Source organism: Genypterus blacodes, unplaced genomic scaffold (genome assembly GCF_046128005.1).
Source record: "Genypterus blacodes isolate CSIRO-AG114 ecotype Tasmania unplaced genomic scaffold, CSIRO-AGI_Gbla_v1 ptg000003l_1, whole genome shotgun sequence".
NCBI lineage: Eukaryota > Metazoa > Chordata > Actinopteri > Ophidiiformes > Ophidiidae > Genypterus > Genypterus blacodes.
The window spans coordinates 8,311,620-8,338,996 of NW_027466817.1; the positions used below are offsets into that span (position 1 = coordinate 8,311,620).

At 41.1% G+C, this 27,377-nt stretch overlaps 2 protein-coding genes across 5 annotated transcripts in view; both read right to left on the reverse strand.

Annotated features, from left to right (window-relative positions):
• Positions 1-246: 246 nt before the first annotated feature.
• On the reverse strand, positions 247-13,997 carry LOC142995888 (large neutral amino acids transporter small subunit 4-like). Of its 2 annotated transcripts, none has more exons than XM_076146797.1 (14): positions 13,877-13,997; positions 11,349-11,558; positions 10,061-10,292; positions 9,603-9,658; positions 9,420-9,496; positions 7,524-7,616; positions 7,254-7,387; positions 6,952-7,163; positions 5,623-5,766; positions 4,664-4,790; positions 4,434-4,566; positions 4,225-4,298; positions 3,895-4,018; positions 247-3,751 (listed from the first exon to the last, which is right to left on the reverse strand). In XM_076146797.1, the coding sequence occupies exons 1-14, from the start codon at positions 13,980-13,982 to the stop codon at positions 3,590-3,592; spliced, it is 1,884 nt and encodes a 627-aa protein (XP_076002912.1). In that variant the 5' UTR covers positions 13,983-13,997; the 3' UTR covers positions 247-3,589. The 2 variants fall into 2 exon arrangements, with proteins under 2 accessions (XP_076002912.1, XP_076002913.1); XM_076146798.1 differs by having other exon boundaries at positions 11,349-11,565; positions 13,877-13,987.
• Positions 13,998-15,171: 1,174 nt separating this feature from the next.
• Positions 15,172-27,377, reverse strand: part of LOC143013890 (unconventional myosin-Ic-like) — a 30,274-nt gene continuing 18,068 nt past the window's right edge. For all 3 annotated transcript variants that reach the window (XM_076167636.1, XM_076167796.1, XM_076167715.1), the window contains exons 2-32: positions 26,524-26,679; positions 26,258-26,373; positions 25,879-26,077; positions 25,612-25,692; positions 25,296-25,475; positions 24,500-24,598; positions 24,238-24,351; positions 24,055-24,126; positions 23,849-23,968; positions 23,579-23,652; positions 23,251-23,356; positions 22,931-23,011; positions 22,394-22,485; positions 22,186-22,280; positions 21,465-21,511; positions 21,235-21,315; positions 20,570-20,675; positions 20,316-20,433; positions 19,713-19,826; positions 19,405-19,481; positions 19,243-19,311; positions 19,031-19,115; positions 18,622-18,781; positions 18,068-18,151; positions 17,888-17,981; positions 17,752-17,807; positions 17,140-17,275; positions 16,777-16,847; positions 16,584-16,681; positions 16,388-16,487; positions 15,172-16,121 (exon numbers count right to left, since the gene is read on the reverse strand). In XM_076167636.1, the coding sequence (XP_076023751.1) occupies positions 16,095-16,121; positions 16,388-16,487; positions 16,584-16,681; positions 16,777-16,847; positions 17,140-17,275; positions 17,752-17,807; positions 17,888-17,981; positions 18,068-18,151; positions 18,622-18,781; positions 19,031-19,115; positions 19,243-19,311; positions 19,405-19,481; positions 19,713-19,826; positions 20,316-20,433; positions 20,570-20,675; positions 21,235-21,315; positions 21,465-21,511; positions 22,186-22,280; positions 22,394-22,485; positions 22,931-23,011; positions 23,251-23,356; positions 23,579-23,652; positions 23,849-23,968; positions 24,055-24,126; positions 24,238-24,351; positions 24,500-24,598; positions 25,296-25,475; positions 25,612-25,692; positions 25,879-26,077; positions 26,258-26,373; positions 26,524-26,679 (3,108 nt within the window). In that variant the 3' untranslated portion in view covers positions 15,172-16,094. The remainder of the gene's footprint in view (positions 16,122-16,387; positions 16,488-16,583; positions 16,682-16,776; positions 16,848-17,139; positions 17,276-17,751; positions 17,808-17,887; positions 17,982-18,067; positions 18,152-18,621; positions 18,782-19,030; positions 19,116-19,242; positions 19,312-19,404; positions 19,482-19,712; positions 19,827-20,315; positions 20,434-20,569; positions 20,676-21,234; positions 21,316-21,464; positions 21,512-22,185; positions 22,281-22,393; positions 22,486-22,930; positions 23,012-23,250; positions 23,357-23,578; positions 23,653-23,848; positions 23,969-24,054; positions 24,127-24,237; positions 24,352-24,499; positions 24,599-25,295; positions 25,476-25,611; positions 25,693-25,878; positions 26,078-26,257; positions 26,374-26,523; positions 26,680-27,377) is intronic.

Consider the following 27,377-nt stretch of genomic DNA (forward strand, 5'->3'; position numbering starts at 1 on the left):
TACTGAACAAAAATATGAGTGCAAGCTGACATTTCTCATACTATTTCTTGTCAAACTACTGGGTTGTGATATGTTCCTTCCATCAGCTCATATACACTGTGGGTGTGTGCGGGCGCGCGTGTGTGTATATACTGTATATATATACTGAAATGTATAGTAAATATACGTTTAGTATAGTAGTATGCAAGTATTATATTATTAAGTTAGCATAAGGTTAATTGGTTTTGCTCTTTAAATTGAAAGATGCATCTTTACAAATTGCTCTTTATTTTGCATCGCAAATTTTCTTTCTTTCAGTTGAATCAAGTTGAAACATGAACAAAAACATCTGTGACAATTATTATACCACATGGTACAAGACAAATGTACAATATAGGAAGATGAAAATGCACATTTTCATAAACATTTGAAGATAAATCTTAACAATAAAAAAGTAATTAAAATACAAAACACAAAAGGTAGATGCCATCTGAAATAAAGCTTTGATATTCAAGCTGAAATCTCTTTTTCCCTTCTTTCAACACGTTCAGGCATTCATAAGATGATGCTATATAACTATTTTAAGAGAATTAACAATTCATCAATGCATTTATCATTTAATCAAAGATCAATCATACATGGGGTGAATCATACAGTAGGGAGGAGCAGGGAGGTGATGGCATTAAGGACACAATGAGACAATAAAGAGTGCTACCTGGCAAATATCAGTCACCCTGCATCACTTTCATTATATCAAGGATGGATGACAAAAGATTTCAACCACAACTATGTCACATTAATCAACCATAGTAGGGCTGAGAGTGAATTCCAGATGGGAAAATATTCACCATCAGCCACATTTAATGGGCTGAAGTAAAGCAGTGCATCACAGTACACTGTATCTGATTCCACCTGCCTTCCCTAATCTGAACAGCTTTCCAAGAAGTGTGAATAGTAATAATAGTAATAGTAATAATAATCTGAATTGTGGATCTGATCACATCTGGATCTGGTGCACTGCAGGACTAAGATACTACATGCTGGTGGTACATCTGTTGGCTTCTTTACAGATCGTAAAATGCATTAAATAAGGATGAATATGCCCACATCCACACAAATGAAAGAACCTGACCAGAGAGACAAGCCTCTGCTACATCGTCCATGCATATGAAGTCACTGTATTAAAGTGGTGAAAAATAGCTATAGTATAAAAATAACAACACTGTTTCCTTGTTTGTCTGAAGCTGAGTATACATTCGTCATGCACAACTGGGCGTTTGATTCATTGGAGCAGGCCATTCAGATGTGCAGCACTAAGGTCCCTTTTGGAGGTCTAAAGTGCATTGTGTATCATTCATTTCTCACTGAGGCGTTTGTTAGAAAGCAGGTGAGGCTTGTCTCCAAATCTCAGCTCATTACGTGTTTGGAAATGACAGCAACACACAGCTAAGTCTTATGCGTGCAAATAGATTGATAAACAGAAGAAACTGGAAGAGAAGCATCTGATTTGTGATGATCTGTACATGGACACTCCAAGGCCATGGCTGTCCTTGGAAGTGCCTCTTTACATGTCTTTCCTTTAATATCTGTATATATTTATATATATATATATATATCTGTCTATAGAAATGTGTTTTTAACCTTCAGCCATGTTACAGTCTCCCTTTAAATCTGCTTTGGGTTGTGTTGCAGATTTACTTTGTACTTTATCCTGTCTTAAGACTCCAACAGACAATCTGGGGCTGCCAAAGTCAAAACAAGAATAATCATGACAAATTGTCATGAAATGTGTGGTTTTCGGTGCAAAATGGTGGACATAGATTTTAGAATGAAATGTGCCCACTGCAGGCCAACTTTGTTCTCTTGTAACCAAAGACACCCTGACATAATTCTAACTGTGTCAGAAATTTAGGACCAAACACACGCAGTGTAACTGACCTTGGGATTCTCGTAAAAATATTTAACGTGTGGCAAAATAACTGCAAACGCCCCTTTCACATTTCTGTTATTTCACGAACCCCTTGTTGATTGGTAAACATAACATTGGTTGCAGTAAATATCATTGGTTTCCTGCGTTTGAGTGTCATGTCCTCACTGTTTGTGTGTTGCCAGCATCTCACAGATGCAGGCATTACTACAATGACTGGCGTTGAAAAATTCCTATGTGTAATGGGTAAAATAACACAGCATCTCTAATTTCATCTTCAATATTGGTCAAACCGTTAAAAACACACCATCTATGTGCCTTCTACACACACACACATACACACATACACACACACACACACACAAACACACACATTTAAAATAGGGTGTTCACAGTGTTTTGTGAAGCAGTAACATAGGATCAGACCGGGGACCTGTACTATGAAGCTCAAAAGACCTTGGCCTTATTTGCGTAACCTGGCTTGACAAATACCAAACCCTACCATCAGAATTAATCGGTATCACAACGCTGCTCATCAACAGACTTTGTTAATGCTGACCTTCTTAATGCAGAGATGTACAGGAACAAGGCGGTCACGTACAGATGGAGGGCGTCAGAAGAGCTTACGTTTACATCCTCGCCCCGCTTTATACGGGGAAACTGCCTAAAGGAACGTCATGGGGATCCTGCAGGTACAGTGACGCTATTTTCCAAACAATGTGATTGGTCGAGAGGGGGTGCTTTATATGCCCGACTAAGCTCCAACAAATTCTGCTCTGGACCAATATTTCCATGGGGCATAAGTTACCATGGCGATATCAGAAGTGAGTCAGCTTTGTGACATTGAAAAATCAGACTTGAGCTTCAACAGAGCTGAACAACCTTAATCGTGCATCGCAGTATAGGCCCTTGGAAATCAGTCTGCACTCACCACTGCATTTTGCATTGTACTGCAATGTACAGTCTCAAATTGCACCGTGCACTGTATTGTATTGTACAGGACACAGTGCAGTATCATTCTTGGACTGAACAGCACCATCCAGTGGCCTCTGCATTTAAACACATCAGTACTAAAAACATTTTAATTAGCAATACTGCTGTCTACGGATCTATATGGAGTCAAAGTGGAAGGGAATCCAATAACCAAGGCCTGCAGAGAGAATGGAGGCCCTTCAGATTTGGAGATGCAGATGCACTGAAGATAATCATGTTGTATCTCGCAGCTACCCTGACTGGAGCAAATAGTCCTTACAGACAGCTCCAGAAAATCTGACTGAGATGTTTGAGTCATATGAACTATAAGACAATGTAAGGATACAGCATCACCTTCTTATGTTAGATAGACAAGCCTGAACTGAACCTCGACACTTTGAGCACTGAGATAGTTTTCTGACACGAGTTGGATTATTGGCACATCACCATCATTGACAAAAATAAAAATAAAATAACAGTAACAAAAAGGTTGCGACAAGAAGACGGTCAACAACAGATGAAGAATATCTCCTTCTCCATCAATATATTTTGTCACGATACACTGTCAAGTGAGGGGTTGGAAAAACATGAGTGCATGGGTCTGATTGGACTCGATGAAAATGTACCAGCCCTCCTCTCTTCCCTCTGTCTTCTTATAGCTTCTTGTTTCCATTTTCCAAACTGGCTGTTCGTTCTGTTCTTCTTTCCAGTCTACACAAAGGCCTCTATCTTGCTGCCATCGTCCATCTGGACATAAACCTTGGGATCCTCATAATACTCATCTCTTTTGCGTTGGAGTTGCCGGCTGTGGCACAGCAAGTAGCCGGGGAGGCAGAATCCCACCATACTCAGTGCCAACAAGCCAACGTTTACCTGGACAACATCAAAATCAAAACAACAAAATGTAATTCAATTGAATATTTAAATGCCCCCCTGATGGTTTAAATCATTTACATTGATTCTGCTCATCTACTCATTTCATGTATTGTTTTCTATTTGCATTTCTGTTGTCTTACCCATAGGGGGTCTCCCTCCAGGGGTCCCACCATGGTCATGAATAGTGGCTGCTGGAGCAGCGCAAACAGAGCACTGATCAAAGACTGCATGCCAGTCAGGCTACCAAACTGAGAAGATGGATATCTGAAGGAGACAAACACCTTATCAAAAACTTTATAATTCATTATTATATGCATAAACATATATCCACGTTGGTCCAAATTAAAAACACACCGTCTTTGTGCCTTCTACCTACTCAGAACACACACACAAACACACACTTTCCCTCCGCTGTCAATGTGTCATAATATAGGGAAGACATTTTTCCACCTCAGTACATCAACACTTACACTGCAGCGTAGAGGCCTCCAACTGCAGAGTGGATAAAACCTCTGACAATGGTGTGCAGAATAAAGGACAGAATCTGGAGGAGGAGACAAGAATAAAAGAACAAATCTGTGTTTTTGATCGCAAAAATCACAGAAAGACTGATAAATGATGTATCCATCTTTCTGTGTGTGTGTGTGTGTGTGTGTGTGTGTGTGTGTAGTGTACATACCTGAAGGGGCAGGTTAGGGATAATGCTGGTGATTCCAAAACCAACCAGGAGTAGGTTGGTGAAGGTGAATGCTCTGGTAGCGTTGGTGATCTTTTGAATCTGTTTGCCAGGACGGACGGGCTGACCAGGCTCCCTAATACACAAACTTGTATTTGTATTGGAATTGGGACAGAGTATTGATTGTTGTCACTTTCAGTGTGTACACCTGTTAGTCTTCCTCTGTGACTCACCTCTTGGCCTTCTCGTCACTGTCGTCCTCACAGTCTTTGAGTCTCCAGTCCATGACAAACCCAATGATAGGAGAGGTGACCAGACACAAAAGCTGAAGCACACCAAAGATGGACGTATAGACGCTCACTGCGAGATGGACAAAGACGTACACTTTTATCTTCACATTTTATGTCGTTCCTCAAGACTTTGCACTTTGTACACTGTAGAATAAGACACACATAGAAACAAGCAAACACACTGTGCAGTGCAAATAATAGAAGGATGAAGGAGCTTTCGGGACTCTGGCTGTGGACTGTGACAATACACATCATGACTGAAGTCTCTTACCAACTTCCATCCTCTCTGCTGCAATAGCATTAAGACAAGAGAAAGATAAACAGAGCTGTAAACACTGGCTGAGATATTGCAGGTGGCATGATGGGTCATAACAATACATCATCTTAATGAGCTTATGTACAGTTGATTTTGAGCATCACATAGTAAATCTATTGCTGTCTTAAGTCCTATTCGCACAGTAAATGTATTAACAATGTCTGTGTTTTTGTCATACCTGCTGTTCTTCCATGATCTCTCTAGTCCTCATCATTTCATTTTAATAACTTCCTAATCAGATTCATTGATTGAATTTCAATTATCAAGGAAAAGGTGTCCCAAAATTTGTTTTGAAAATATTGTTGGACTAAAATGCTGTTAGTAGGAAATAAGCTCAAAGTGTCATTTTTGCATTTTGTCAAGGAAGACATGTGGAGGAGATCCACAAGTGGAAGAAAAATGAAAGCATTCTAATAACAGGTGACATTTACCCCCGAGAGACATTTACCGAATACAAATGAATTGTTTTGGTGGTGTAAAGAGGGAAGGAGAAGATATGAATCATACTGTATATACTGTATATATATAATAAGTTGCTGTCCAATTATTGGTGAGAAAAGCCTCATCCATGAACACAAACACACACCTGTGCCGAGGTCTCCATCAGTCAGGGACTCCAGGATAGTATTCATGGCTCCCATGTAGAAAATGAGGCGGAGTTGGGTCATACACATTGTTATGAGGCTGAGCAGGAAGATGGGACTGAAGATGCTCTTCATGAAGGACGGAGCTGCAGAGGAAATGAGAGCAGAGTGTCACAACCTGCTCTGCTCCTTTGGGTCTGTTTGTCATTGTGTCAGTCATTCATCCATTGTTTCCTGTTTTATTTTGTTATATCCACCTCTCCTCTCCTTTCAGATATTTCAGATTCTGTCCTTTTGTATTTCCCGCCTGTCTATTCTCAGAGAGGGAAAAGTACAGCAACGTGTCTCCTTATCCTTCTTATATGCGCGGGGGGAGAGATTGTTACCAAAATACCCCCTCTGGCCCTTGGGTGCCAAGGTAACACATCTTGACCTGCATGAGCATCCAAGTGGCCACTGGATTCGCAGAAAGCTGTGGTTGATCATTAACCTAATTTGTAAATAGAAATGGAAAATAAAGCCAACCTCCCAATGTAGCAAACACTAGATCAACCTCAATGCACAGACGCAGCTTAGTTTATGACCCATAGCAACAAACAGCATTCTGTACAGCCCTCAATGATGTCATAATGATGCATACACACATTTTAAGTTGTTTTTTAAGCACTTTTAAACACACTGACTATCATACAGTCACAATAAGTGTGTTGGGGGTTAGTTTCTGCTCCAGAATCTCCTGAAAGGGAGTTTTGAATGAAGCGAAAGTCAAACTATGACATTTCACTGGCATCATTGAGACATGTTCAGGCTCGTCTCCCCATTCCTCCATCTAAGTCCAGTTTATATGTAATATACTGTATATGGAGAGATGTGGGTTGGAGAAGCAGTAACACTGTGATATATTTCTGTCAGACAGTCAGAATTTGCTGATGATTAGCTGATGATGGGTGACATTGCTGAGTCAGTCAGTGTGGAACAACACCAGCTGATTGTCCCATGTTCACATTTGCACCGTCAGCACAAAACACAGCAGCTTCTGTTTCCAGACATCTAATATACATTTGACCATTGAGGAATGAATGCACACAGTCAGTCATTCAGCTTGATAACTGTGTGTGTGAGAGCTGGCACTCATCATGGAAAAACCCGACATAGATGAAGACTGTTGCACCGTCATCATTATGATTCATAAGAAGTTTCATTAATGTGCTTCTGTTTCCAGGAAGTTTGCAGCAGTGTTTGAAATGACCTCATCACAATGAACATCGTTGTCATACATTACATTGGGGAAATCCATAAGTAAAAGGTTCTATGTTGTGTTTCTGACTTACTCTCTTCCTCTGCTTTGCACTTCACCTCCAAGTCAACAGTGGAGAGGCAGAGCTTGTTGGCCCCCTGGGTGCCCATGTCTTTGGTATGCTGTTGATGCTGCTTCATGGAGTTGCCCACACTTAGGCGGCGCCCCACGGTGGTCACCTGCTGATAGAACTGCTTTCCTGTGATCTTATGGTCAAAGCCCAGCCAGCTGAACTTGATTTTCACACTGAGAGAGAAAACAGAAAAGATGACATGCATGATAAATAGTCTGTGTGTGATTGAGTGTGTGTGTGTTTGTGTTTTGTGACTGTCTTACGTGAAGTCCATGTCCTCTGGGCCAGGGAAAGGTTGCAGAGGCCAGTTGATGAAGCAGTTGAGGAAGACGAGGCAGGCACAGCCCGCCCAAACCAGCAGGATTGTGGCGAATGGGATCCCCAGATCATAGAGCACCTACAGGCAAACAGCAGTTAGGCTGAAGAATCAGTCTGCTGTTATAGTAGAAGCAGTAGTAGGATAGAAGCATTGTTTAATTTTTATTTAATTTCTGAAGAATTCATTTTTTTATGTACAGTAGTTGTTGTGTTACCTTGATGCCTGGGAAAGTGACAGCAGAAGAGGCGTAAGATCCGATCATCAGGGCGATGAAGGTGGACCTCAGGTCTCCAAACATATTGGGGAGCTGAAGAAAGATCGGAGCAGACAACAACCTTTGAATATGTTGAAACAATATCTGTGGTCATTTTGAGGATGGATGAAGATCTGTGTGTGATGTGCATGGAGAGTTTCTTCAGTACTATTTAATTGATACGATCGCCATGAATCTGAATCACCCAAACATGAAGCATGACTATGTTTTACAGAATTTTGGCTGGCAAAAGAGGGATGAAAACTAATTTTTTGCTTGAGGGACAGAATCTTACTTTTGCAGGCGTGAGCAGAATTAAAAAATTATTCTGCACAGGAAACATGACAAACACACACACACACACACACACACACAAACAGACAAGACGTCGTCACATACACTCCAACCAGTTCACTTCGTTCCTCAGCCACTATTTTACTGTCTCTTCCCCGCATAAAACTCTCCACCATAGGAGCCATGTTTTGGAGGACCAACTGCCCCAGATTAGGGCCCCTATCCTGTTCCAGCATGACTGTGACCCTTTGCACAAAGCGGGGTCCCTAAAGACACTGTTTGATCTCAACCCCACTGATTGTGAGCCAGCCTTTCCTGTCCAACACTCCCTGACCTCAAAATTGCTCTTTTAGCTGAAAGGGCGCAAATTCCCACAGACACACACCACAATCTTGCAGAAAGCATTCCTAGAACAACAGAGGTCAAAGAGCTGTAAAGTGGGGAGCAACATTGGAATGAGATGTCCAACAAGCTCATATGGGTGTGACGGTCAGTTGTCCATGTACTCTTGGCCATACACTGTAGGTTAAGAAATGTAGAGATGTTTGATAATCCTTAGATTTGAAATTCATGTGTTAAAATAACTTCTAATGATTGCATTCTAAAAGAAGAGTAAGGAGCGATGCATTATGATTCCAAGCAGCAAAGCACCACACTGCAGTGACTGACCATGAAGTCTGAGCTCTGCAGAAGATGAAATCCAACATTTATGAGAGTATTTTTGTCTTTTGGCATTCAGCCGAGCTAACCTAGATAAGCACTTCCGGGAATAAAATGAAAACACTGCTCGCTAAAACATTGCTTAGTGAGGACCAGTATCTTAAAATAGCCAATTTCCTCAGTAACAACCTTTGACCTACAGATTCAGAGAGCAAAACATCCAAACATAGAAAGCACTCTCTCTCTCTCTCTCTCTCTCTCTCTCTCTCTCTCTCTGTTGATATAAGAGGGTGAGATCTAGCCACATGCAAAAAAAGACAAATCAACCATAAGGGGGCGCTATAAGCTGAATGGGTTTCAGGAGCAGCTGACAAAATGCCAGTCTGCTCTGTGACGACTGGGTTACTCTGCTTCTTCACACGCAATTTTGATTATCTGTGCAAATTATGAATTAAATTAGCGGTAAACTAGGCGATTGTGCAGCATCGAGGAAGATTGCAGCTTTTTGTTGAAAGGAAACTATGTGATTGGGGAACTGCAAAAAGCCGGTGAGACTGAGAAAGGCTCAGTTACTAATAGATTCTTCAGAAAAATTTCACTCATTCAGAATGTGCTGTGTAATGATTGTATTAAGTTGTAAAAATGTGTTTGGCTGAAACGTGGTTGACATTTATCCACATCAGCCTGAATCGCCAGTAAACAGACAAGCTTGGTCTTGTCAGGATGAGAGCGGCTGTAACTGGAGAAGACAAAAACAAGCTGAACCAAGAGTGAGCTTGTTCTTGAGGGGGATGTGTGTGTGTGTGTGTGTGTGTGATTGTGCAAGTTATGAAGAAATCGTTTTTGTACAGAGGTACAGTCATGTGGAACGCTCCACCTTCATATGTGCCTATTGGTATTTACCGTCAGTGAGGTGAAGGTCATGCACATGCCTCCAAAGCCGTTCAGAGCCAAAGCAAAGAAGATGAGGATGGACAGGTCTGCAGAGACACAGGAGCAGAGACAAAACATCATCTTGTGTTCACGCTGTCACAAATGAGTGAGAACAAATGATACCACTGAAGTGATGTAAACACTGATACGTACTGTTGGGATTACTGGCTCCATAGGCAATAAGGAGGCAGGACAGGCCAAAGCAGCCACTGGAAAAGAAATAACGTTGAATAAAAACAGCGGTTTCAATCATCATCAAATAAAAATACATAGAATAATAATAAACTGTGTGAAACTTTGTAAAACACCTGTGAGCCAACTTACATCAATAACATCAATCAGAACATACACATTGACAGTTGACTCAGAAATCCTTGAAACCAAAGATAATACTGTTATATAAGTGTTAATATCTGTGTAATGTGACGCTATAAACTCAAACTATATTGTGTATCTATAACTTTAAAATTTAATGACAGATAACCACAGGAAATTGTTGAATTGACAAAACAAATGATTACCCTGAATGAAAGCCAAAGAACAGTATGAGGTCATTATACCTGATCTTATGCCCTTTATACCTTCTCATAACTCAATGTCTTCAAGCTCACCTTCCCAGAAGTCGCAGCTTCCGCGGGCCGTATTTGTCCATGACGATGCCCAGAGGCAGAGTGATGGCAGAGAGCAGGAAGGAGCCCACAGTGAAGGCCAGGTTCAGCATCTCGTCTTGGTCCTTGCAGATTGTCCAGCCGTTCATCTCCAGGTACTCTTCCTCTGCTTTCCTCGCTGAATCAGGAGGCTTAGAGGTGGATGTGTTGGACACGTTGAGGCTGGAGCTGTTTTCTGGATAATAATGCCAGAAAAAGACTTAATATCAAGGAACTGATGGGTGTTTCAACTGGCAAGAATATAGGTCTAACACTGTAAGTCCTGTATTAGCTTGTGCTGTCACTTTATGATTGATGTGAAATATGATTCTGACTTTCACTTCCTCTTAACACAAATAATGTTCCCCCCTGCAGCATGATTGGAAGTTTGGGATGAGGTATTGTAGTGCTCGTGTGCAATGTTTCAAAGCTCTTAACTAAACCATATGTTAAAGTATTGCTAACGAAGAGAGAGTCGTAGTAAGATTGACCATTTACTTTGACATTTCATCATAAACTGTGATAAATAAAAGGTGAAAACCATCAATAAAAACTATACAAAAATATTCAGTGTCTGTGTTCTTAACTAAAACACCACAGTCCACAGCTGGGAAACAAATACACATTGCCGTTGTGTACCATAGATAGCAGTTACCATGGCTACTTGCATTTCCATTAACTTATGTATTATAGCAAATGAATCACTACCAAGATGTATTGAGCTTTGAGTGGTTCAGTATGTTGTTTAACCTGACCAGACCTCAGGAGTTGGGGTTATTTTCCATGTCAAAGCAATTCAATGTCACAAGCAAACATGCCCTAATAATCTGCCCCTGAGTGCAGTGACTCACAGGATCGCCTTTGATCACAGTGAGCCCAAGAAAAAAATGAAATTATGTGGAAAAACATCTACAGCTTTGTGTTACTGAACCCAAATTTAGGATTCCTTGTTTTAGAATACAAACTCCTCACATGTCAACAAAAACGTGACCTTACTTTATCAAAAAGGAGGATATGCTTTTTTGGTCAGAAGCCTTTCAGATCTGGTCAGATCTGGGACCTATGAGAGCAGATCACTGAACTGCTACATCAACACAACCTGGCTGAGGTCAAAGGTCAGCCTGTTTCTGTCCAGACATCAGTGCAGCAGCTGTTTCTTACCTCAACTGTACTTGAACATTCTGCCTTGTCTTAATCTCCTAAAATGAATAATCTCATGTTTAATGTAAAAACCAGGATGAAAGTGACTCACCAGGTCCTCGGCACATGTATGAGTAGAACCCCTCTGACTTCAGCATGATGAGCAGCGATCCCCAGCCCAGCAGCACGGCAGAGAACAGCAAGTTTTCCACGACTGCTGTCACTGCCATCCACCAGCGCCGGGAAAAAGCTGTGGCCAGGGTGGGAGCCATCTTTGCTGGATCACACGCAGTGAGACACCGGCCTGGAGAGAAGCTGGCAGCTGCAACCTGGGGAGAAGGGAAGAGATGAGAGATTGAGGGTTACCTCTATATACACAATGAAAGTGCTGGAGCAACAGGTTTTTGTCACACGATTGGTAGAATGCAACACTCCACAGTTCAAGTTCCTGTTCACACTAAAGTGCTGACCTACAGTATAAGAAGCACTAAGTCAGACAATCGTTTCCTCCTTTCTTGTTTGAGAGCTGTTGTTTGAATTTTCTCCATTCATTCCATGAATCTTTTAATGATATCATGCTTTGAGAGACACATTGTTCTTAAACTGTTGGCATTTTTGCTCAGGGTTTTTCACAACCATCCTTACTCGTAAACAACCAAGCCTTTCATGGATTGCATCACTAAACGGTTCACTTGTGAAATGTTTTTCAAAAACATTCCCAGTCTTAAATTACCAATGTCCCAACTTTTCTGTAATGTGTTACAGCCATCACATTTAGACATTTAGAATGTGTGTATATTCCATGTCATTAAGAAACCTTTGTATGGAAACAAAACTGTGAGTAACATGTGTTTGTTTGTGTGACTTGTTATAATGACATGTAGTTATACAATGTTCCACACAGAGCACTTCCTGAAGCACCAAGCACAACCCCAAAGACCCCCCCCCCTCTCTCTCTCTCTCACCCCCCACCCACGCTGTGAGTGACGTCACGCTGCAGCAGCTGTATAACTCACATCCTGTAGGGAAAATACAGCCCACATGAATGTAGCTTTTTATTTAAAGATGAAAACATACCAGCACCAACGAACGAACCTAACTTATACAGAACACACAGCACTTGCGGAATTTGCGTCAACACGAAGCAAACAGCAACGGTGAAATACGTTTAGTGTCAAAAACAATTGAGTAAATCAAAAATCAATGCAGTTAGTGCAAGTTATACTAATAAAATGTTGTTTTCTCTGTATACTGAAATTGTGTTATAGAAAAAACAAGTTTGAGGGGAGTAATAACAATCATAAAAATAATAATAAATGGAATTATAATGGTAAGATATTGTTGCGATACTGCAATGCATGAATACGTAAATAAACATGACCCGACTTAAAGCTATAATACAAACTCATACATAAATGTCTGTAATGGCTGTGTTACACTGTGGTGAGTCACTGATGGCTCCTCTAGCACAGATGGAGAGTTTAGTTTCTGACCGGATATCTGGATGTTTTGGAGCTTAAACACTGAAATACATGACGAAGAGCGATTGCAACGCGACGGTTTCTGTCTTTGCATTCATTCGCCTTTTTATTTAGCTGAACATCCCGAATAATGCTGCAATCTGTTAAATAATAGTAGACGGATAATATCGCCACAGACGGGGACTGGAACTGGTCTGAACTGGACTGGAATCATCTGCACAAAGCTCGTCCTAAACTCGATACATCTCCACCCCTGTCCCGCGAACACATTTCAAAATAAAATAGCATTAGTGAACGTCTTTGGTCGCTATCGAGTCTTAAAAATGTCTTTTGAAAGCGAGACAATAGACAAAATAACAATCAATGAGCACAGACGACTAGTGTGAGTGAAATGCAGAAACAAAAGAACCAAACAAATGAACAAAGTAGCATGAACAATAAACCAACAAAACAAACAACCGAAAAAATAAACAGTAAAAATAACCCGTAACTATAAAAAATACAGCTCGCAACGTGAAAACAAGGTCAAATATATGTTTACTGTTATGATCAAAGGAAAATGGAAAGAAAAAAAATCATTAAAAGCACAAGAGAACAATTCACACAACAGCAGCTACATAAAAGTTCCATTACATTGAATCCATACGGGCAGGGTTTAATTTGATGTAACTGTAATTTATTTTTATGTTCAACACGTTACTAAAAACAATTTAAACACTGCTTTTATTTTGAAGATGTTATCTGCAATTGTGCAGTATTTGTAACAACTTGACGCAGCAGCAGCAATAAACTAAGAGGGACCAATTATCACATGGAACAAAAGACAATAACCAAATGGCAAAGGAAAGACTTTGTGTATTCCACTTTATTCTGCTGCTAGCCAGTTTAACAAGCAATCAGTGCTGATTGTAAATAAGAGATGAATGCTGTGTGTGTGGCCCCTGTCACAGTTGTAAATGTTTTTAATACAGGTATCTCTAAGATACTTTATCTGCAGTAAGTGTGCACTGACTCGATAGTCTTTCCTTTCTACAGGAATAACACATTATCATTTGTGGTGACGGCAGAGATGAAATGGAGGCATCAACAGCGATTCATGTTTAATTGTCTAAAATGAAAATCACCTTCAGAGAAGAGAAGCGCTTGACAGCATCCTTACCTCCTGCCTGCGTGGATCCGATAACACTGAAGCCGCTCGGTCCTCTCTCACCCCGGGTTGTGGGTCTTTCTCTTGTGTTTCTTCCGATATGTATTTCTGAGCTCATCCCTTATAGCCGCTTTATAGCAGTGAACAAACAACAGCGCCTCGCCATTGGTCCGTGGCTGAGCTAGAGACCACCCTCAGCCAATCAGCAAGCGACAAAAAATACAGGTTTATTTCCCAATATTAATACTAATTTTTGACACCGTGCAGCGAGATTTGGGAAATCTGGATTTGGGAAAATTAAGGGGTGGAATCAGTTTTCAGTCAAATAAAGTTGCTTGCTCATTAGTGATTACCGGATTGGCAAAACAGTGCGCGAGGAGCAACTTCAATTCAAAACCATTTTTATTATTATGAACTCTGAATCTCACAGCATCTAAACCCCAGATCTAAATGCAATTATGCGTTAGAATACTAAGTTAAGCAGTGTTTTTTCAGCTGTGGTAGAACAACCTGTAGTAGTAGTTTGAACTTGATGCATGTTTACGTGCATGTTACAAGTTGTATTATATTTCATTTAAGGCATCTCCCCCTTAACATTCGAATTAAATGGAAAAATATAAAAATAAAACATAAAATGACATGTGTTTTGTTGAAACTCAACTCGTCATCAAAACAAAAATCCGAATCCAATGTTGATGTAATGTACCGCCTGGTAAGTCAAAGGCTGAATACGATCCTCCAAACAGAGGGACAGAGCCATATTGGCAGTATTAAATATAATACCATCGCAATTACAGACTCGCAGGGTCACAGTCAGAATAGGAAACAGCAGAAACAAGAGACGAACTGGTCGCTCTATGGAATATACAGAGTAAAAAGTAGCCATAGATTTTAACTAACAGTAAAGAAAACAGGGGGTGCGTGGGTGTTAGGCTTTCTATTTGTACTTGTGTTTGTACCGTAGAAGCAGAAGTTTAATTCAAATAGCGCCTTAATCAGTGTGGGGTTTCACTCATGCGCGCAGCTGACTCATTGTTTACTTAATGTTCCTACATGCAGAAAACAGCGGGCAACAGCTCCGATGGCGCCCCTAGTGGTTGGTCCAACACATGACATCTACGCTCCACATGGCTCATTAAATCAGTCATGGTTCCATTAAACACTCTCACGTTACTTTGATAACTTAAGCAATATTATAACTAATGTGACAGGTATCAAGACAAGCACTTCCGTTGTCTTTAGATGTTATTTGAGGGTATGTATTAGTGTGTTATTACAACGCAATGAAAATAAGGGGGGAAAGCAACTAACATTTGATATTTATTTTTTAAATCTTTAGTACAATATTGTTTAGAGTGCTTCATGATTATACATAGGTTTTATGCATACAGTAATTCAGGAGTGGAAAATTTCTACAAATGCTAACGGGTAGCCTACTAGCAGATGGCAGGAAGTCAGGGAGGCATTTCTCTGAAAAAGAATCCCTTACAAGCCAACAATTACACTTTCATGTACTTAAAGCTTTTTTTTTCTCTCCGCATGTTTCAAATCATCAAACCATACATGACTTGAAATGCTCATAATAACGCAAAGTACATTATGAATCATACAACACAGAATCAATAATCAATAGGGTTACTACTCTGGCTTTAGTTCAAGTGCAGTCCTGCCTCAACATATAAAGTCCTGATATTGGGCCTTTGAGCCGGCAGCTTCAATACCACAACTTCTCTACCTTTGGTTTCCCCTTGAAATGTACTTGGGTCAGTTTAGCTGCTATTTAGTCCTTTTGTTACAACAAAGACGACATCAGATCATTTTTACAGTGGTTCTCAAAACTTTCAGACAGCGTGAGTGAAATATATCTTCTTTTTTGATAAAGTAAGGTCACTTTTTTGGTGACATGTGAGGAAAAATTGAGTTATGACATCATTCTCATCCCTCAACCTCTTAAAAAGTACATACACCGTTTGTTTGCCCATAACAATTTGTCAGAAGACTTATTATCTTATTCTCTCATATATAAAATTAAGATGTTCAAATAACATTAATCCCAAAAAAAAAACACGATATAAACATACATGTAAATTAGTTTTGCTGGACTTATTGCTTGGATTGGAACCATTTTGCCATTCCTGGAGTGACAGTAGGCATTGGAGATATAAGCAGGGTCTGCAATCATGTGATTGGTGGAGAGCAGAGGTCAGCTGTGGTGTGGGATGATGTGGTCTCATCTGGAGTTCAGTCTAGGTGCCGTCTGGAAAAGAGGAAAACTCAGGAACAAGTCTGCATATGGCTTCCTCCTGCTACTTTCTTTAAAGAGTCAGTGGACTAAGACTCGACCCTCTTGGCTTAAACTTTAGTCTTTATGGGGTTACAAAGCTGCCATGTTGCCTATGACTACATTCCGTAATGCTTTGATAACAGAACATCCCGCTTTACCTTTGATTTAAGCATTTGACTTAGAATACAAAACTGAGTGGCATGAGCCGCCATTGTACGAAAGTGAAGACCATCACTCACCACAGACAAGTGTCCATTCTTAGTCTTGACCACCAGTAGTTCCGAGCCGGGTGTGAAGTCTATGATCCCTTCTTTCCCCTGAGCCACTGAGAACATTATACTGGAGGGGGAATAGACATGAACATGTGAAATCATCATCATCTGAAAAACAGTTTCTCTGCAGTGTGGTAACGACCTGCATGTCTCAGCTTCTCACCTGGCCTGGTTGATGTTTATGTTCTCAATTTTGTTAGCACAGATAGCCATCTTGGTCAAAGTCTCAATCACATGTTCACTCTGCAGAACCACATCTCCCTGAGAGGAAACACACCAGACAGACAAATAAATGTATTAAAAGCACTTAAGTCTCATTCATTAGTTCAGTTATTACAGCGTGTCCTTTGCTTCACCTTCTGTTTGTTGTCTTCACTCGCCACGTGCAGTACAAACAAGCCGTCGCTGAGGGAGCTGACTGAGATACCTGGAGATCAGGGTGAATGTGTGAGCTGAGCGGAAGCCAAACAAACATCTACTAATGAAATATTTATGGTCATTTTGTATTGAGTCACTCCCACTGATTTGAGGACAGCTATATTAGATTATGTGTAATTTCCCTTTCCTCCTTATTCAAGGAAATAAATATTGTGATTTTTAAAATCTTACTAGGTATTGGTAAAACACAGCACTTCCCTCACTGGGTCCAACATAAGAACATTACTCAGAACAGTCCTCAATAAGAAACCTGCTAAAGGAAATAAACTCTGGCTGTTGACCTTTCAGAACTCCATAGCCAATCTGCTGCTTGACCTTGGCCTCTTCTACAATGACGGCACTGTTAGCGGTGAGCAGCAGCTGGCGAGGCCGGGCCTTGTAGCCTTTCCTGTCATACTTGGTGACCGGCACTGCATACTGGGAGAAAGTGAGAGAGAGACATAAACATCTTGAGGTGACCTTTTCAGCCGTGATGGCTGCGTGCACAGGCTGTGTCCCGACTTGAGCTATGTTTTCATCAAACCCAATGGCCTGTGAATAGCTGTTGACAACCCCACCCCGCCTTGGCTACTAAAAAAAAACTTCTCCTCACTGCATTTGTTATCAGGAAAATGTAACCTGAAGCCTGTGAGTCTGCGCAGATGAGGTTATCTGATCACGAGCAACACAAGTCACTCAATCTCCTGCAACAACTTTTAGCACATGGTTGCATGAGTAAAATACCACAACGTCTGTTGATTAAATGACATACAGTATGTTACAATGTTGAAAGATCTCAGCCACGTACACAGCAACAGAAAGAAATGGAAGAAATCTAAAAGCTGAACATTAAATGAAGGCTTACATCCATTATGTAGTAAAAGCTTAGTTATGCTTTGTTATAATCAACTAACCTTCATCTTATCAGTGCCCAGAACCTGCAGCACCTTAGTGTTGATGTCCTCACCATCTAAACAAGAGGACACATGCATGTCTGTGAATAACGCACAGTCAAGTTGAATCAAAAATAGTGGAAGAGAAGTTACTTACTGAGTCTTGTGCTGACAAAAAGCTTGGGCACACTCTGCGGGTAGTTATCCTTCTTGTCCTTGAAGATCTCACTGGCTACCATCTTCTGCTCCATCTATACGCAGAGATTTGAGGGGTTAAGAAGGTGATTAAATAAACTAATTGCACACACCAGGTCAGAAGACTCACAACAAGACTCACCTGGTGTTTCCACTCGGGGCTGATTTTCTTGCAGTAGCTCCACACCATGTTCTGCATGCACAGCTTACGCAAATTCTCTGATGCCTGGTGATCAAATGAGAAAGAAGTTTTCACAATATTCAGCAGGATCAAATACAGCAAAGGGTGCACATACGTCTTTTATTCCACTACTAAAATGAGTAAATTGGGGGGGGTTTCGTGAATCCACTTCCTGGTTCACAGGCGTCATGCTTTCTTTGAAACTGGACCGGGATCTACTATTGAAAAAGGAGGATTGGAAAAACTAGTTCTCTTCAATTGTAATGTGTAATAGTAGGTTTTGTAACCACATTAAAACTAAGTCAAGCAAAGAACACACGTTGCGTCTTAGAACAAAAGACTATGGCAGTGTCACCGGTTTTTCAGTCCTTCCCCTCAAAACAAGCCCTGAACTGTAGAACACTGTACCGTACACGCGTCTACAGTGACAAGAATTATGCAAACTGCTGTGCCTGAATCTTAAATCTTTCAGTTGTGTAGTGGTACTGCAGTATTTTACAGTGCTGTGTTCTGACCTCGATGAGTGCGGCTGGTGGTGTGGGCCAGCTCTTGTCCAAGACAGTTTTGGGCAGGTTCCTGCGCAGACCCATGAGGAAGGAGTACCGCACATAATCCAGGAAGTACTCATTCTCTGGACAGCGTTCTTTGTGGCGGAAGATGAACCCTTTGATGAACCTGGGGAGAGTTAGGGACAAAGCGAGGGAAACTAAAACTGACATGTCACATTCCCATTGCTACAAAACAAAATGAAACAAGGCAATACATCTACTGAACTGGTTACATGTTGACAACTGCAGGAAAAATCCTCCAAATCCACCTGTCGATCATATCAGCTGCCTAAATGTGAACTCACTGTGACCACACACTCGCAGTGTAAAGTGAGCACATTTGCCCCCTGCTGGTCAGTTTCAGTAATGACCGTACCTTCGGATGGTATCAGCAGCCTCTCGCCTGCGCCGGGCCGTCCTCTTTGCCAAGATTCCCCTCCACCATGCCTGGATCAGAATCGCTGACAAGGCAATTGGAATACATTACAAATGCATTGACTACATCACAATTACTAATGCTACCTTGATTCTATGGGTAGAGCCTGCACTTTGAAGCATTAGAAAGACTTAAGTCATGACGTGAGATACCTGAGTTTCTTAGTTTTCTGAATTTGGCCTTCTGGTTGGCGCCTCTCCAACTTGCCTGGAGCTTGGTGGCTGTGGAAGTGATGAGTCAGAGAAAAGTCTTATTTCATAATACTGAAAATATAATAGATTGTAGATGATCAGCTCCGTCTCCGTGTCTCTCACCGAGACTGTGTTTCCTCGTCTCCAGTGCATCCTCGGTTGCGAACAAGGTCTTTGGGAAACGGATGAAGATTTTAGATCTATAATAAGATGAAAATGATATGTATTCAACTGGTTTGATCGAACAGGGCAACACAGAGTGCAGTACAACGATGGTCAAATGTATTCAGTTCTAATAATATTGAGATCATTACAAAACTAAAGACAGTCGGTTAAAACAGAAAGAAAGGCACAATTATATTTTTGAAAAATTACAGATATTGTTAAGTAGAAGAATGTACTACATGATATATTGTCTATGTGTGGCTGACCTGCCCAGTTTGTATTCCTCAGGCTTGTACCCCAGGTGTTTGACCAATGTGGAGACTCCCTCAGGCAGTTTGCCCTGCCAGTTCGGCCATGTGTCAGGGCACAGGGATTTATACCTGGACACACACAGAGCAAGAAGACTCATGAGCATAACAGAAGTAGCGGGAGGCTTCTGGCGTGAGAAAGTTATGTAGCCAAAAACGGATCAATCAATTATGGGTTCATCATTTTAACCTGTGCAAGATGGGCTCACGGTTACAGACATGTCCGAGCCTCAGCCGCTCTAACAGCTAGGCTCAGCATGGATCAACCACTGGATCAACAACACAGCATAATGTAAGAATAAAATAAAGGGAGCATTTCCTTGATCACTTTTGAGATTATTACCTCACATATACCATCGCTAAATACAGTATATGAAACACTGAAAAGTCTATAAAACATGGAACCTCTCAGTAATGTCTCAGTGAGGGCAAATATCCTCCAACATATATGTTCCCTCATGATTTTTGTTTGTTTGTCTGAATTAGGCTCAGGGACAGCATTCTAGGTATCATTAGGGCCTAATTGTTAAACCAATTCCAATGAAAAAGGTTGCTGATCACCTCTGTAGGAAGACCTCATAGCGCCGTCTGTAAGCAAAACCGGCTCTCCTGACCCTTAGATTCTCCATCAGACCAAGGTACTTGACCTGGTGACGGATTAACACCTCATCAAATCGAGCTGGGGAAAACCAAAATGAAGGGGCAGAAATGAAAAATTCTATCAAATATACAGCATTTATGATGTCCAGTCATTCAAATGGAGTAAATAACAAAGTGGACCACTTATTGTATGTTTCATCGATTGAACCTTATACCTGCTTGCTTGGAATCATTGGGCTTGATGCAGCGGACATATGATGGCTCCTTGGACACCAGGATCTCCATGAGTTTTGCAAGACTGGCTTTGAACTGGGTGGCTGCCTGAAGGGACAGACACAAATGATGAAGGTACGATGACTGGGGGAAGGATGCTGGTCAGTCACCAAAGAAAAACTCATCAGATCACAGAAACTGAAAAGGATTAGGGAAATATATGAACATGAGTCATTGCCTGAAAGGGAATATGGTGAGAAATAGATGATGATGTAAGAAGTGCAAACAAAGCCAAGTGACTGAGTCTGACCAGAACAGAACCTAGCCTTGTGTGGAGGACTAGAACGAGAACTTGCCAGCCTGTGACAGTGTTGCTCAAGTATATTTGTGTGTGTGTGTGTGTCTGTGTGTGTGTGTGTGTGTGTTTGGAAGGCATTCTTCAGCGAGTGGGAAGCAGCAGAGAATCCCAGCCAATCCACCTACTTCTCGCTGGATGAGGAAACACCACTGTTTTTGTTTGGTAATGGGAAAGTATGTTGGAATGCCAGAGAGTAAAATGTATTAGTAATGTTCTTGCACACACACGCCAATGTGGTTTTATTTCATCCTTGGTATCAGTTCAGGAAGGCAAATGAACCAAACAAAAGGCGCGGGTTAGGGTTCTTACGGTGTCTGGCCGTTTCTTGTCACTCAGTTCCTCCCTGTCAAAGCACTGTGTCAAGATCTTGTTCTCTGACCCACACATGATCTGCACACACACACACAGAAAAAAATAGCGCTTTCATTAATGTTTGAAACTACACAACTTTCCATCACCAGGATCAAAGTGAAACATGGCAATAGCAAAAATGTTGTATGTTGCATTTTGTCACACGTGCATTGTAAACTCAATCTGACCTCTTTCAGGTTCCTAAACAGCAGGTCATTGTTTTTGTCCAGAAATCCTGAAAGAAGAGAAGATAACGTCACCTTTCTGTTCCCGTGCTGGCAACATTTTGTCAGACGACATCAGTGTCACTTTTTACATCATAACCTGTTGTGATCACAGCACAATGAGAGCCATATGCCTGGGAAGCTTCTCAGTTAAGCAGGCTCAGACATGTACCACTCCTAAATCCAGGAAACATCTTAATTCAGAAAACAAACAATGTGTGGATTTAAGTGCGTGGAGAGTGTGTGAATCAGGTTCATGAGGTGTGGGTGCGCGAGTTAGAGAGATGTTCCCAGATATCCTCTCGACACGCCTCCCTCAGCAAGTTTTCTCATGACCACATTCTGCCAGGACAGAATACCCACAATGCATTTGGAGAACCTGTTACCTTTATTTGTATTCGCAACCGAGTCAAAATAAAGATAGGTAGGTAAATTCATGCGGTTTGTTTCGTAGGTGCATGTGAGCCAAGTAGTCACCAACCAGTACATGACTGATGCTGTTCTCTGATGAGACGAAGAGTATGAAGAGTAAGCCAGTTGCTTTGAACTACTACAGTCAGATATAATGACAGAACTGTGATAATGGCATCAATCTAGTTTTATTGATTATATTTAGCTAATGATGTGCTACTATATGTACTTTATTTGCGTTTCCAAGACAATTCGGATGACTGTGCACACATACCATTGACATTGTAGTTCACCTCTCCAGCATAATGCAGCAGTCTGAATTCCTCACGCCCCACTGCTTTCCGGGTCTTTCCATCAGCCAGCTTGTGACTGCAGGTGAGCAAACACAAACACACACACACAAACGTAAGGCCGAGGTGGTTTTACTTCATTTGTGGCATCAATTCAAGATTACGAGAAGAAAACAAGGAACAGGAACCAACGTGATAAAGTGCGGGTGTCCTCCTACTGTGTCCTCCAGCTTCTCTAGGAACGTGACATCACTTGCATCACCAGGTCTCAGACACTCTTCATCCTATGACAAGACAGAAAAACCTCCAGACAATTATCATCTCAAACATCAAAAAGTACGGAGGGAAGTCCATTAATATAGATTTACCACATAACATGCACTCAGTCTAAGTATTTGCCCTTGCTGCAATTAAGGCAAAAATGTAATTGAGTCGTAAACATGGCCAAAATCAACGGGATTTCAATTAAAAAAAGAGGAAGCATACTTGGATTTATGCTGATTTCAATTACAGTACATGTTAGAAAAAAACACATCAAAAGTGCAATGAAACGTACCAACTGACACTTTGTTCAAAGTACTTGCATCAAAACATCTTCATCAATTTAGTAATGATTAACAGGCCTATGGCTCAGCTGATGTTTACATTTAGTTCTGAATCTATTAAGTTCATGCGACCCCAGCAGCGTCACAGTTTGAGATAGAGGGAAAGAAGAGCGACTCCCCTTACCAGAATGGAGATGATGCCTTTAAACTTCTCCTCCACCAGGTCACAGATGATCTTATTGTTAAAGTACTGCACAGGCTCCCACTGTAGAGGCACAAGCACAACATGGTATGAAGTAAACAGTGTTACTCCAGCAACACAAAAAAGATGATATTGATTAAAACAATTCACACTTGTTAAAACATATTACATTTTCTTTTGTTCTATATGCTTTAAAAACATTTTTTTTCCAATAGTATGCTCATTGTTATGTCATTTGATTCTATCTTCAATAAGAATATATGAAAAAAAAAGACTAATGAAAAGGGGAGGTAAGTTCTGACCGTGATGCCCTCGGCCTCATACTCCTCCTGCTCCGACTTCAGAGTGAGCTCGATGAAGAGCTGCTGCAGCTTCTCGTTACAATAGTTGATGCAGAATTGTTCAAAGCTGGAACACAAAGCAGACATATGAGGTTAAGTACTGTTGTTATCAAATCACATCGGAGTATAGCTAACTAAAACAGAAACTAAAAGTATAACACGCAATGAGAGTCAAGCAGTGAAATAATCCTGAATTACAAAACTAACTTAAATAATTTGTTTTCGATACATACAACCACACATATTGTTATTAAGAAAATATTAAAATGATTATTGATACTATTTGTACCTATTGTGCTGGAAGACCTCAAAGCCATAGATGTCGAGCAGACCAATGACAGAGTAATGCTTAGAAGAGTCATCCTGTAAAAACAATAAAACACAGAACTGAAGAACTGAAGAAAGAAACAATGCACAAAATACACTTCAGGGTGTAGACAGCATATCAAAGTTGCCTTGTGGCCCAACTGGCTTCAAAGAGAAACAATAAAAACAGTTCTACAGTGTATCTAAATGAACCTCCATCGCCTCCTCCTATGTGTAGTGTGTGGGTGTGTACCGTGTATGCCAGTGAAGCATTGATCTTGTTAACCAGCCATGTGAACGTTCGTCCATACACAGCCTTGGCCAATGCATCACGGGCAGAGGATGCCTGCTCCAGGTTCAGTGGGCTCATTAACTAGAGAAGAACACACACACACACGCATTATTAACTCATCCCACAGCCCGGTGGCATTGCACACTGCAATGTGTATGAAGCAATACCTCTTCACCCTTGGCGATGATCTTCTTGTGAGTGAGAGCCTCTGTCAGCACAGATCCATTCACTCCTATCAACTGAAAAGCAACACAGAATTTGTATGAATAACAAATGTATTCTGCTCATGAAATCAGAGGATTCTTATTTATTGAGATGCACCTGTGTGTGCATGTGGACGTGCACCTTACCCTGGACAGGTACTTTAACTGTGTGTCGGATGTAATGCACACATTGCTGCCTTCCTCCTCACCATATTGCAAATTCCCCAGGTGGAGCACACTTGCTATTATGTTTAACAACTCCTACACACAAAGGAAAAGGGAAACAAGAGAGAATACATCCACTTTAAATATTTTGCACTATATCACTGCATTGTATCTCAGAACACATTTCAATACTTAACTTCCCATTCATAGTTATACAATTAGCTCACAAAAATTGCCTTCTTACCTCCACCTCACCGTCACTGAAGCCAATCACAGTCAAGGCTTTTCTCACCGCTTTCCAATCACTGCGGTCGTTAATGGAGCTGACTTTGGGACAGTTGCCCTATGAAACAACAGAACAACATTATTCTAGAAACAGTATATTATGTATCATTATATTTATTTATTATCGTAGGTTAGTCGACAACTACGTCCAGATGAGCCCCTACAAGCGTAACTCCACCAGTGCTAAACGAGCCAAATAACTCTTCTGTGGTGAAATTATTCCTCTCTAGATGTGCCAGAAGAAACAGTGGTCTTTAAAATGTATCTGGATCAGGACCTAATGGCACATACAGGAGTAAATTACTTCAGAAAAAACAAACAAAACCAGTGGACACAGGCAAAAATAGGAGCTCCTTGGTTGGAGGTAACAGTGATTTTTCTTTCAAGACACATGAACACATACACAGAACACTGAGGGCTAAATTTACTCCCTATAGTTTGGGTATTCTAATAAATGACCACAAAAAATGGAGGGAGGAAATGGAGCTCAACTGAAAAACACAAAGGAGCAGACTTTTTGAAGCTGTGAGAGAGAAAACTAAACCTGTTTTAGCGCTTGAGGAAACCAGGAGTAAACTTTCTGGTGCTCATCAATATTTATTGTCTTTTTAGATTGATACACCTAAACTTCCCCCTTAAAAACTGATGCATCATGATTAAGGGTGTGTATTTCTCTTTCTCAGATATGATTAATGAAATCTCAGAGAGAGGAGTAAATGGGACTGTGGTGGAAATGCTAGATGCTGGATGCTTACCTTAACCAGGTACTGGTACTGCTGAGGGTTCCTATCCAGACCCAGGTGTCTCAGCTGGTCTTCCTCTCCTCCCTCGATTAGCTGGTAGAAGATGTGGAAGTTTCTCTCCCCGTGGTTTTGATGGACGACACGGGATTTCTCCAGCAGATAGTTGAGAATGTGGCCTCCTACTGGGGCACCCTGAGAATGGGACGGTCAAGAATATCTCAACTTAATGAAAGTGAACCGATACAGCAAGAAGTTTAAATGTTGACTGATTGAAGAGCCGTTGGACAATGTTGATTTGTAGGTTCAAGTAAATGATCAGGCAGCTCACCTTGAAGTCAAACTGAATGTCCATGTACTTTCCAAAGCGGCTGGAGTTGTCATTACGCAAAGTCTTGGCATTGCCAAAAGCCTGGTGAGTGGAGAGAGAGGTAATGAGAAGAAGACGTAAAAGCAGGAAGGATCACATTCTCCTGAAATGTTTTCAAAGTATTTTGTTTTAGTGTTATTTTTACTCTTGGAAAAGGGATACCATTAGGAATACCAATGGTAGAGACAATCGACTTTGGAAACACTTAATGGTTGGGAACTGTCTCACCTCCAGCACAGGGTTGGACTGCAACAGGCGGTCTTTGACAGTCTGGACCTGCTCACTGGCTGGACAAGTGACGGCGTAGTACTGCAGGATCTTTTTGGAAGCCTCTGTCTTCCCAGCTCCACTCTCCCCAGAGATCAGTAGACACTGGTCCTTTCTCTCTGTCCTCATGGAACGGTACGAGTTATCTGCAACTGCATAACTGGAGAAGGACGTATGATCAGGCTCGAAAATAGACAAGTGATCACAACAGTCATGGAAAAATAAATAGAAAGTACATTTAATGTAGAAATAACAGGTAGGTACATCATTTTAGGAAACGCACCACTAAAAGGCATTACAGTATTTGCCAACTGTGCTTTGGTAAGCTCTGTGTACTTACATGTGAGGGGAGACCTCATAGAAGTTGACCCCACGGTATCGTTCCATGTGATTCTTGGTGTAGATCTCCATGTCTTTGTAAGGGTTAACTGACACCAGCACTGAACCAATGTATGTCTAATGGAGAGGTAACAGACGGTCAAACTTTATGATAGGGACTTACATAAAAGAGCCAGAAAATGTGTTGCATCACAGCTAGACAGCTTACATAACACAGCATAAAAACACGACACACATAATATACACGCTCTCACTACATCTACTCACATAAATTAGATTTTCTTTGAATCGTTTGCGCAGGTTCTCTATGAAGGCGGCCTCGCTGGTGTAGTTCTCCAGCAGGACAAAGTCCTGCACACCAACCCGGTCTCTGGCTGTGAGAGCGGACTCCATCATACCATGCACTCCGTCACTAGACACCACCTAAAGGACAAAACAGATAGGAGGTTGGATAACTGAAAACAGCAAAGCATGCACGTCCTCATCAGCATATACAATTACCATCCATATCTACTGGATGGTACATGACAAATAAAGTAACTTAAATCTCCATCTTATCTTACTGAAGTGTTCTTTCTTGCTGTGCTCACAGCGCTGATATGTTCTATGTTCCTCTAACATTCATATACTTTGAGCTTATGGTGGTTCAAGCTGCTCAATTAACACAATGGATGTTGTGATTCCTTGTATTGGAAATGAGCAAAGTGTTCCTAAGTCAACCTAATTGGAGACCTGCGTTAGGTCGTTAGGTGTCATTCAAGATTAAGGAGTGATGAATGGTGGAATGTAAAATATCTAGTCATGTTTATTCAGGCTGTGTCTCATTTTAGAGACGGCACCAAATGTGCACCCTTTGAAGATTATGTAGGTTGCACTCTGTGGAGTGCATGGCATCTTACCGACCCTCTCTGTGCGCCTCACTCAAACACAGACGGCTGGAGTCCATACCGTCTAAACACTGAGCTCTCTACCTCATCAGTTATAATTACATGCAAGCTCACCACAGTATTATTAGCCTGAAGTTAATAGAGACTAGACAAACCGCAAAAAGATAAGTGTGACATGCCAACACAAAAAGAGAAACACCTATTGCACCACTAAGCAGTCTCCCTCAGCTCAAG